Source organism: Cyprinodon variegatus, unplaced genomic scaffold (assembly GCF_000732505.1).
Source record: "Cyprinodon variegatus isolate N-32 unplaced genomic scaffold, C_variegatus-1.0 Scaffold318, whole genome shotgun sequence".
In the NCBI taxonomy this organism is placed as follows: Eukaryota; Metazoa; Chordata; class Actinopteri; order Cyprinodontiformes; family Cyprinodontidae; genus Cyprinodon; species Cyprinodon variegatus.
The window spans coordinates 106,862-117,445 of NW_015150771.1; the positions used below are offsets into that span (position 1 = coordinate 106,862).

At 41.6% G+C, this 10,584-nt stretch overlaps 3 protein-coding genes across 3 annotated transcripts; all 3 read right to left on the reverse strand.

Annotated features, from left to right (window-relative positions):
- Positions 1–15: 15 nt before the first annotated feature.
- On the reverse strand, positions 16–2,814 carry LOC107090952 (very low-density lipoprotein receptor-like). Its single transcript, XM_015384613.1, has 6 exons — positions 2,713–2,814; positions 2,073–2,253; positions 1,785–1,988; positions 754–1,002; positions 420–632; positions 16–278 (listed from the first exon to the last, which is right to left on the reverse strand). Exons 1-6 carry the CDS (start codon positions 2,812–2,814, stop codon positions 16–18), a joined length of 1,212 nt encoding a protein of 403 aa, XP_015240099.1.
- A 1,465-nt stretch (positions 2,815–4,279) lies between these two features.
- Positions 4,280–6,669, reverse strand: LOC107090953 (low-density lipoprotein receptor-related protein 2-like). The gene is made up of 6 exons (XM_015384614.1): positions 6,522–6,669; positions 6,033–6,251; positions 5,249–5,392; positions 4,899–5,147; positions 4,612–4,830; positions 4,280–4,542 (listed from the first exon to the last, which is right to left on the reverse strand). Exons 1-6 carry the CDS (start codon positions 6,667–6,669, stop codon positions 4,280–4,282), a joined length of 1,242 nt encoding a protein of 413 aa, XP_015240100.1.
- Positions 6,670–7,144: 475 nt separating this feature from the next.
- Positions 7,145–10,206, reverse strand: LOC107090954 (low-density lipoprotein receptor-like). Its single transcript, XM_015384615.1, has 10 exons — positions 10,119–10,206; positions 9,593–9,706; positions 9,397–9,516; positions 9,099–9,224; positions 8,715–8,918; positions 8,448–8,616; positions 8,158–8,326; positions 7,556–7,778; positions 7,313–7,436; positions 7,145–7,214 (listed from the first exon to the last, which is right to left on the reverse strand). Exons 1-10 carry the CDS (start codon positions 10,204–10,206, stop codon positions 7,145–7,147), a joined length of 1,407 nt encoding a protein of 468 aa, XP_015240101.1.
- Positions 10,207–10,584: the final 378 nt, after the last annotated feature.

The following is a 10,584-nucleotide window of genomic DNA, read 5'->3' on the forward strand; positions in this document are numbered from 1 at the left end:
AAAGTAAAAGTTGGATTATGAATAAATACCACATTCTTCTTCATCTGATCCATCCTGACAGTCTGATTCCCCATCACAAATATGACTCAGGAGAACACATGATGTTCCATCTCTACACATTTTGGACCCAAAGCGGCATTTCAAGACTTTAGCAGGAGCTTCAGGGATCACTGTGTTTTGACAGTTGACTTCATCCGAGCCATCGTTGCACTGTGAACGTCCATCACACACTTGGCTCTGCGGGATGCAGCGCCGACGGTCTCTGCAACGGAAATCACCTATGGAAAAACGTCAAAATATAACTGCCTTTGGCCCATTTATATTGAAAGAGCAGGCCTACAGTTCTGTCTTATATGTTTAAGCATACAATTAGTTAATACTGGAAATCAATTATTTAAATGACATCTTTTAAATCCTACTTTTAGAAGGACATTGCTCAATGCATTTCTCATCATAGCCATCAGGACAGTCCCACTTTCCATCACACATCTTTGTTGGTGGGATGCATACAGATGAGCCTGGACACAGCACTGAAGGGCTGGTGCATGGAGGCTTGGTGGGACGGGGCATTACTGTAGTATGCACAGGAGATTTACTTAAGAGCTCATTTTCCATATCAGACTCTGCATCATCTAGAAAATGTACAAGGTGAAATCAAGATTTTTATTTCCTCAGGAATTGAACATGTTATATATATATAAAAAAAAAAACTTTATGATCCCAAACATTAATGCAATATTCCTGGATAAATACCACATCCTTCTTCATCTGATCCATCCTGACAGTCCTTCTCTCCATCACAAAAATGCTCCATGAAAATGCACCTCTGACCATCGAGACAGGGTTTGGACCCATAACGGCATTTTAGGACCTTGTTTGGAGCAGCAGTGGGCACCGTGCTTAGACAGTTAAGCTCATCTGAGCCATCGTTACACTGAGAACGCCCATCACACACTTGGCTCTTTGGGATGCAGCTTCGACGGTCTTTGCAGCGGAAGTCAGCTTCGAAAGGTAGAATAGAATTCACTTGACTTACAGGCTTACAAACTGAATTATTATTGTTACAACAGATGGTGGCACATCATAGTTAGGTGAACAATAAATCGTACGTTTAATTGTATGGTGTGTAATTTTACTCAGGCTAAGACCAAGTTTCCTCAACATTGTTTCGTCCCATTTTTTTTTACCATGGGGCCAAGAAAGGCTGGATAGTTCCAGTTCCTGAGGGCTGGAATCCTGCAACTTTTAGATGAGAGTTTGGTACAGAACTCCTGAATCAAGTAATTAGATGATTGAGAGGACTTTGGAGGAACTGATTGTATACTAAGGCGGTAACAGCCATTGATTCAGGTGTGTTGGACTAAGGATAGATCTAAAAGCTCCAGGATATCGGCCCCCACGAACTGGAGTTGCCCACACCTGGGCTAAGGCCTCTAATGTTTTGGCCTACTTCAACATTACATTTTGGATACCGCCCAGAGTGATCTGCTTCATCCATCTCTATCGTTGTGTCCCTGGGGAAAATGCTTTACTCTTCTACCCTGCTGATGGTGGTTAGAGCGTCCAGCAGTGCCACTTTATGGTAGCATCACTGCTGTCAGTGTGCCCCAGAGCAGCTGTGACTTTAAGACACTTAGCAATCAGTGTCTAAATGTGTGCCCTTGTGAATGACTAATATATAGCATTTTAAGACCATGGATTCCAAAGTGTCTTTGACTACATTCAGGGGACATTTACCATTCATTTGGGCAACGGTGAAAGGAGGAAAATTTACGTAAACTTACAATCAGATGAGCATCTTTTGACACATTTCTCATCAGACCCATCAGGACAGTCCCTCTTTCCATCACACATCTGGGCTGGTTTGATGCATAAAGTAGTATCTGGACACAGAACTGAAGGGCTGGTGCATGGAGGTATGATGGGAGGCAGAGTAACTTCTTTGGTGGGTGCAGGAGTTTCATTTTTGACAGTACCACTCTGTTCATCTTTTAAAAAGCAAAAATGCAGTTAGATTTAATCAAGTCCATGATTTCCCACATTTAAATTCGAGAAGGTGCCTGGATAAATACCACATCCTTCTTCATCAGAACCATCCAGACAGTCCTCTTCCCCATCACAAACATGATTCAAGAGGACACACCTCAGGCCATCCTGACAGGGCTGTGAACCATAGCGACATTTCAGCACTTTACTTGGAGCTTTGGTGGCCACTGCACTTTGACAGTTACGCTCATCTGAGCCATCATTGCACTGAGAGCGACCATCACACACTTGACCGTTTGGGATGCAACTCCGACGGTCTTTGCAGAGGAAATCAGCTTTGGAGGACAATTTCAATTACGTTTTTAGATTTGTGTGAAGCTCCCTTTAAAACTCTTCTGCTTTAGCAGTAGCACAGAAATGGTAAATAAGTAAATCACTTACAGTCAGAGGGACACCTTGTCAGACATTTTTCATCAAACCCATCAGGACAATCCCTTTTACCATCACAAATCTCTGTTGGTTTGATGCATATCAGCGAATTGGGACACAAGACTGAAGGACTGGTGCATGGAGGCTTGGTGGGAGGCAGAGTTTCACTTTTAGCTTGTGCAGGGGATCCTTTCATATGATCTTTTACAGCACCACTCTGTGTATCTGTTGGACAAATAAATAAAGTTGAGGTCTGCTTCTTTACATTAACAGAGATAAAGCTTCCTAGATAAATACCACATCCTTCTTCATCTGATCCATCCTGACAGTCCTTCTCTCCGTCACAAAAATGCTCCAGGAAAATGCATCTCTGATCATCTCGACAGGGTTTGGATCCATAACGGCATTTCAGGACCTTGTTTGGAGCAGTGGGCACTGTGCTTGGACAGTTAAGCTCATCTGAGCCATCGTTACACTGAGAACGCCCATCACACACTTGGCTCTTTGGGATGCAGCTTCGACGGTCTTTGCAGCGGAAGTCAGCTTTAGAGGGCAAAAAATTTTTTAAAGTTTAATTGCATTTTTATATTAGCTTGAAAACATTTTACTGATCCTTAAGGTACTCACTGTCTGAGAAACATCTTTTCACACATTTCTCATCAGATCCATCAGGGCAGTCTCTCTTCCCATCACACATCTGGGTGGGTTTGATGCATATAGAAGAACCTGGACAGAGAACTGAAGGGCTTGCACATGAAGGCGGGCTGGCCGTAATTCCTGGGGTATCTAGGAATGAACCCAAGAAAAGAGGCAATTTAAAAAGTTACATATAATGCAGCAACTTTGAGTCCATCAAAGTTTGTCTGAAAGAAAAATCACTTTGCCTAATAAAGCAACCATTAAGAGAATATCTGTGCTCTGAAAATTAGACAACCTTCCCATTACCTGGACTAAATTTAGGACAACATCTTTCAGATAAGACTTAATTGCAATACCTTTAAACAGCAGAGGGTCCTTGATATTTAACATTATGCAAATTAGGCTTCCATTGGCTAAATGGGTATCAATTGGTTAACAAAAATAAAATACACTTCATAATAAACTTTGAACAAGAGTCATTTCTGAAAACTAACATCCTTTTCAGGAACCCCATCAAATCCATGGGGTTCATCACCAGCATCTTGTGTTTCTTCTCCCAGTCCGTCCCGAGCATTCAATGCACCCTGACTCTGCAGTCAACTGGCATCCAATGCCCATTTTTGCTCCCCTGCTCTACTCTTTCATTAATCACAGCAAGCAGTGTTCACTAATGAAATGCTGCTTTTTCTGATCAAGTTGAAGCAACAGACTGAAGGCAACAATCAGCGTTACCAGTACGTTAAAGTCAGCATATTTTGGTAATGAAAAAGTAATTCAGTGCCATTACTCGCAAACATACCTTAAAGTATGGTGTCAAATTAAACATGGACAAAGATGGAGCAGGAAAAAAGGGGCCTACTTTTCTGACACCAGTATTAAGTTCTTTAAGGTTAGCATTTTTTTTTTTTTTTTTTTTTTTTTTTTTTTTTTACAGTTAGGTTTTGGCTCAACCCCAAAATCAGTGGCCTTAATACCTAACCCTAATGTAATACCTTTGGTTTATCCCCTTTCCTGAAGGCCAACCATAATCCTGACATTGGTGGATGGTAAATCTTAAGGGGATTCATTTCAATAATTTCTCATTGGGAGTGATTTCTGGGTTGTAGGCCTTGCGGTACACTGCTTTTTTTCAGGGGACTTTAGATGACAGCAGTTCTTGTGGGTTTGAGAAAAATGCAAACATGTATACTTTCAATTTGATCCAACTCATGGGTTCATGTAAATCTTATGATAAATGCTCACCACATCCTTCTTCATCGGATCCATCCAAACAGTCCTGCTCTCCATCACAAACATGGCTCAGGAGAACACAGCTTACTCCATTGCTGCAAAGTTTAGACCCAAATCGACATTTGACCCCATTTTGACCAGCAGTTTGAACCAAGTTCGGACAGTCCACTTCATCTGAACCATCAAGGCAGTGAGAGCGGCCGTCACAGACTGAACTCTTTGAAACGCAGCTCCGATGGTCTTTGCAGAGAAAATCACCTACAAACAGATTCAGTTGGTATTACGTGTTTGAGGGCAATTAAACATCGTAAAATTTTTTATTCCTACTTTTTGATGGACAACTTTTTATGCAGTTCTCTTCATCAAAGCCATTAGGACAGTCTTTACGCCCGTCACAAAACTGGGACTGAGAAATGCAAACATATGCATTGGACGAAGGACAGAGGACAGACGGGCTGAGGCAGGCTGGCAGAGTCGGAGCAGGAGGTGTGGTAACAGGAAGCTTCCCACTTGGTTTTGTCCAACTTGTAGGTTCTTGTGTTGCATCTTAAACGACAAAGTTATCACCATTAACAGTAGATGCCTTATACTTTTGTGAAAATAAGTCAACTTACCACATCCCAGTTCGTCAGAGCTGTCAGTACAGTCGGCTTCTCCATCACAGACATGACTGTATAAAACACACTCTGTGCCATCTTGACACAGCATTGAGCCACTGCGACACTTTAGGACATTTGTCTGCGATAGAGGAGCCACCACGGTTGGGCAGTCAACCTCATCTGAGCCATCATGGCAGTGGGCCCGGCCGTCACACAAGAAGCTTCTGGGAATACAGTTTCTGTTGTCTTCACACTTGAATTCCTCTGAAATAAAAGGTGTTCCCAAACAAGTTTGGCAAACTAGTGAACACAGGCTTTCCTGAGATTACAGCTGGGCTGGCTATGATGATAAAGTCAGTACCTACCCTTAGGACAAGCGCTTACACACAACTCCTCGTCATCTCCATCAGGGCAGTCCCTCTTACCATCACAGAGAAGGTTTGGTGGAAGGCAGACTGTTGACTGTCTGCATAACCAATATGGGGCATTGCAGACTGGAGTGCTGGGCACTATGAACAGGAGAAAAAAAAGAAAATGATCAGAACTTCTCCCAAGAATGAATCAATGGTCAATGAAATCTTCCAACTTTGTTTACCAATATCCACTCTCACAAGGCTCATCAAAAGTTACCATTTTCCACATTCTACAGCTACGCATCAGTTATTTCAGTATACATCACTCCTGTCTGATTTTTTAGCTGCATATCCTTTCAGGCCAGCACTAAAGAGAGAGTTATTCCAGCCATCAGTGAGGTTTCCTTTCTTTTGTTATAGTACTTCTGAATAATCCCAGTTTATCCAAGCCACAGGCAGATGGCCAATCAGGAGGCTTGGTTCTGCTTGAAATTGTGATCCTAATGAAGGCCAATTTCTTCATTTCCACTGTCAGAATGTGTATGCTCAGGTTGGGTTTGCTGCAACAGGCTGGACTTCACCAGATCATTTTACCAGTTGGCATTTTGAATTAGGATTAACTGGATTTTACCAAATATAATCAGAAGCAAACGGACATCTAATCAATATTAAAATTATATGCTTTTTTTTAGCAGTGGAGTCTTACAATTATTTGATAAATGTGGACAAAATGACACTAGGATTAAACTGAAACAGCAAATGCTACATAAAAAGCTTAAAAATAGAACAATCTGACCTGTTTGAAATTTTCCAAGTGCTACAATGACACTCAGTAGGGGACCTTTCACAGAAACAGACTGAAGTCGGTGTCCATTACGTTGATCCCACAGAATCACCATGTTGTTAGAAATGGACAAGAGGAAAGGCTCGAAAGCAGCCACAACAGAGCCCGAGATGTTCCACCTTCTTCCAGCTTGGTGGCTTTTCTCCTTCAACAAACTTAGAATCGTCAAACCTAAACAGGATGACCATGAACATAAAATGGTTCATCAATTCTTGTTTGCATCTCAGAAATCAAGTTCTACTGAATTAATCCAAACACTTAATGACTAAAACCCTGGGAACAAAACCAATATCCAGAAAATTTTCAAAACTCTATGTAAAGAGACATTTTTACAATTTTCCTTTAAAGGTAAAGCATAACCTGCAAGGGAAAACTCTGCATTAAGTTTTTTTTTTTTTTTTTTTTTTTAAGCACTGAGGACATTTGAACACTGTTACACACCTGCTCTTTTAGAGTTCCACAGGAGGCTGCTAGCTCTCAGATCAAAGGCGATGTTCCCACCAACGTCTTCTGCCATCTGCAGCAGCTCTTTTGCCTTTTCTCCGCTCATCCACATGCTAAAGACCCAGCCCTCCTCCAGCCAGAACATCTCACCCCTCAGCCAGTCCAAGTAAAAGCTTCTAATCTTCTTTGTGGTGCGGTACAGCTGCTGTGGGTAATTACTACCGGATGCGCTTGTACCAATAACTTTCTGGTCACACGACACCCAGAAAAGGTTGCCACTCTTCTGGTCCACAGACAGCAGACAAACTAAATGAAATACAGTTTTAATAGCGATGGTTCAGTTAAACTGGACGCTTGTAGTAAACAGGTAATTGATAAAATAGGTTCTGAAAAAATTATTTTTTTTTCTGAGCAGCAACGAGTAGTTCGATTTAAATGTCAAATATACATTTGAAAATGCTTTGCTCCAACCTGGCAAAGGTGTTGGGATGAACTCTGTCCTGTCTCGATTTAGACTGGTGCGTTGGACATGACCAGTGCTGTTGGCCCAATAAAGCCAGTCTCTGTACCAGTCGACATCAAAAGACAGGATCCCTTCATCTGAAGAAAACAGCTCCGTTTCAGAGGACTCTTTTGCTGTAAACTCCAGCAAGCTGATTTTTTTGATAGTGCCATACAAGAACCGGGGATCTGTAAAACGAATAACTGCAGAATTACTGAAAAGCATCCAACAGGAAAACCGGAGCTTTAAAAGTCTTATGCAAGTTTGTACATTTTGCACAGTTAACGTACATTCACATGTCCCATCAGGCAGTAGTATTTTAAAATACGGACATGCACAGGTGAATCCATTGGGGTTGCTCTTAGTCAGTTGGCAGAGAAGGCAGACAGTCTTGGCACAGGCTGAGGACCCTACATTTGATTAACATGATAGAATTTTTTCCTCCAGTTCAAATCTGTTTATTGCAACACCGTTTCTTTTTCTCTCTCTCAATAGCAAAATTAACACAAAAATTAAATCTACAAAGTACCCTTTGGCTGTTGGAGCTCATGGTAGACCGACAGCAGAGGGAAGTCAGTTTTACTGAGGAATTTCCGAGGATTTGGTTGGCCTTGCGGAGCTTGCCACAGTCCCTTCTGATCGGTCCAAAAGAACATCCCTTCAAAGACTGCGAGGCTCAAAGCTGGTCTCTTGTTAAATAGCCCGATAAAGGAGTAGCGACCCGTCCCATCCACCTTCACCGTCTCTACAGACTGAAAAGATTAAGTTTTAGCAATGTTTAAGTTGGCAGTTTGTGTAACTTCACAAATTATTTCAGGAGTGAGTTTTACTTTAAACAGCAAACAGTTCAGAGTTGAATATTTAAATACATTATCCATCCAAGATAACATTTTCCATATGAAACATTTTATTCAGGGACAAGAGTTAGGTCAAGATAACACAGTTTTAATAACCTATGAATGATGGTATGTAAATTTATAATTTTCAATAGGATGTTTGGAGGAAACCAGGTTGAAATGTGAACAGTAGTTTAGCTATTCCACTGCAAATGGGGAAAAAAAATTAAAATAAAATCACTCAGAAAACACATGATGAGCAGCTCATGTGTGCCGTTTTTAATTCAGGACCCACCATCTTCAGGTCACTGATCCAATAGAGCCTCCTGGCAGCAACATCAGTTGTAAGGCTGCGAGCAATCTGTGCAGTGAGGACTGTAAGAGTGCTTCTGTCTGATCCATCCATCCAGGACTTCTCCAATGTCACTCTGTCACCTGGACCTTCATTTATCCAGAACATCAGGCTGAAGAGAAAAGATATATAGCTTAAGCATTATAGTGTGATTAAGGCATGTTCGTAATGTTCACTGTATATAATGGAGTGGGACTGTTAAGAAAAAAAGGAAATAAAACAATTATACTCACCTCTCAATGGGAAGAAGAGCCAATTCTGATGGGCGGACATTTTTGTTCAGTAAAGTTGTGAAACTTTTACCATCGTTTGACTGCATGTAGATTGACTCAGTCTTCTGATTGGTCCAGAAAAGGTATCCATTTAGCCAATCACAGGCTAAACCCTTAATTCCAGGTTTTCCTGTGAAATCCCAAACATTTTGCAAATGAGCAGCCTTATCATTAACCCGATGGTGGCCATAGTGGTATTATAAGACTTAGAATGAGCATGCCCCCCACCAGTAAACGATGTCCAGCTGCTCCGCCCGTTGGTTTTGTAAATACTTCCGCCACCATCGGCCCAGTAGTACCACCCTCTGGCAATGTCATAGGCTGATGCCACTGGCTCAAACACTGAAGCTTTGATTGCATTAAACTGCAGGGATTTTACATTCAGAAGTCCTAACGTGTTCCTCTGTACCATCAGCAGTTGGGTTGCATTAACTGAAAAATGTTGAAAAACTGCAAATGAGTTATGGTTTTTGGTTTAGTTGTTTCTGAGCATTTTATATTTTTTTTGCAATAGTATCCACTTGCTCAGATATGTTATATTGCTCTGTTATATTATTCTTCACTAAAGATAAGCTGAAATGTAGAAAAACGCTTTCAGTTTTGTAAACATACTTGAAGCTTGACATGTAGTGTCTCCGCTGAGTTCAAACCCCTCTCTGCAGTGGCAGAAGTAGGATCCAATAGTGTTTGTGCAGTGATGAACACATGGAGGAAAAGCTGCTGCACATTCATCAAAATCTAAAAATGAAAAAAATCAGTTATAGGTTTGTATTCAGGTTTGTAAATTGTTAGGAAGCAGCCACAGAACTTCAAGGGCATAATGTATAAGCCAGCACTATAAATACCAAATATATTTAGCATTTAGACAGGAAGTATCACTCATGGTATACAGAGTACTATGACCCCTCACCTTCACAGACGGCACCATTGGGGGAGAGCTTATACCCAACTGGACAAATGCATTGCACTCCCCAGGATTCATCTTTGCACACATGGCTGCAGCCACCATTGGACATGGAGCAGGTACGACCTGAAGAGGAAACACTAAAGTTACATATTAAAGACATGCTTGTTTACCAAACCTAAGCTTATGTTGCTGGACTCACTGCAGGTTATAGGCTCATCACTGCCATCAGAACATTGAACCCGTCCATCACACCTTTCCTCAGCTGACAGACACTTTCCCTCAGGACAGCGGATGCCACCCTCACTACATTTACCTTAATGAAAAGGCAGAAAAAGAAATGCCTCCTGAAAGCCTCCATTAGTAGAAGATGGACAGCCATAATATTTAAAATTTACCGTACATTTCTTAGTACCCCTAAAATTGATCATGAAGATGTGCATTGCTCTAGAGACTTAAAACATTCACTTCGTTAGCTTTGAGTGATGCAAGTTCATTGGTGACCATTTTAAGTAATGTTTTTTGTGCATCGATTATTTAACGAGGCTCATAAACATAGTTAATGGACACCAAATATCATGAATCGCCTAATAAATTAAAGAAAGCCTTTCTAGCAAAAATAACTGATTTGCTTGGTCAAAAATAGCCCTAGAAATCTGAGCTACAACCTACTTCTAAATTGACCCTCAGGCTGATTTAGTCTCTACTAATCCTTGAGGTTTTCTCACCACATTCGCCTTCATCAGAGTTATCAATGCAGTCATTTTGTCCATTGCAGCGCAGCTCCTTGGGGATACATATGCGGTTTCCACACATCCACTCAGAATCCAGGCAGCCCTCTGTGGCTGGGCAGTTCTCCTCATCAGAACCAGTTGGGCACTGATTCTGTCCATCACAGCGGGCTGAAGCATCCACACAGCCAACAGATCCCACACATGGAAACTGACCAGGAGGACAATCGGAGTCTGTGGAGGCTGAAGGCAACAGAGTCAAAGCAGAAGTCACGCAAGATTTGATAGTAACTCTAACAGCAGTTTAAACCATTTCGCCATACCATCACAGCCCATTTCATCTGATCCATCCAGACAGTCTCCCTCTTCATCACACCTCCACGCAGCAGAGATGCAAAGTCCATCGTCACACTGCCACTGGCCTTCAGGGCAAAGCAGGAGTTGGCCTACAGAACAAGACAAG

Bases quoted from the DNA above. Each gene is read 5' to 3' on its own strand.
- LOC107090953 (XM_015384614.1), bottom strand. From the start codon at position 6,669: ATGTTCTGGCTGGAGGAGGGCTGGGTCTTTAGCATGTGGATGAGCGGA. The intron at 5,148-5,248 runs GTAGGTACTGAC...CTTTTATTTCAG, and splicing joins TGTAAGCGCTTGTCCTAAGG to AGGAATTCAAGTGTGAAGAC. The intron at 4,543-4,611 runs GTAGGAATAAAA...ATCTGTTTGTAG, and splicing joins AAAAAGTTGTCCATCAAAAA to GTGATTTTCTCTGCAAAGAC.
- LOC107090954 (XM_015384615.1), bottom strand. From the start codon at position 10,206: ATGTGTGGAAACCGCATATGTATCCCCAAGGAGCTGCGCTGCAATGGA. The intron at 9,517-9,592 runs GTGAGTCCAGCA...TTTCCTCTTCAG, and splicing joins TGATGAGCCTATAACCTGCA to GTCGTACCTGCTCCATGTCC. The intron at 7,437-7,555 runs GTACTTTGTAGA...AATCAAATGTAG, and splicing joins TGAGCTCCAACAGCCAAAGG to GGTCCTCAGCCTGTGCCAAG.
- LOC107090952 (XM_015384613.1), bottom strand. From the start codon at position 2,814: ATGGATCCAAACCCTGTCGAGATGATCAGAGATGCATTTTCCTGGAGC. The intron at 2,254-2,712 runs GTATTTATCTAG...GGTCGCTCTCAG, and splicing joins ATCAGATGAAGAAGGATGTG to TGCAATGATGGCTCAGATGA. The intron at 1,003-1,784 runs GTAAGTTTACGT...TACCTTTCGAAG, and splicing joins CAAAAGATGCTCATCTGATT to CTGACTTCCGCTGCAAAGAC.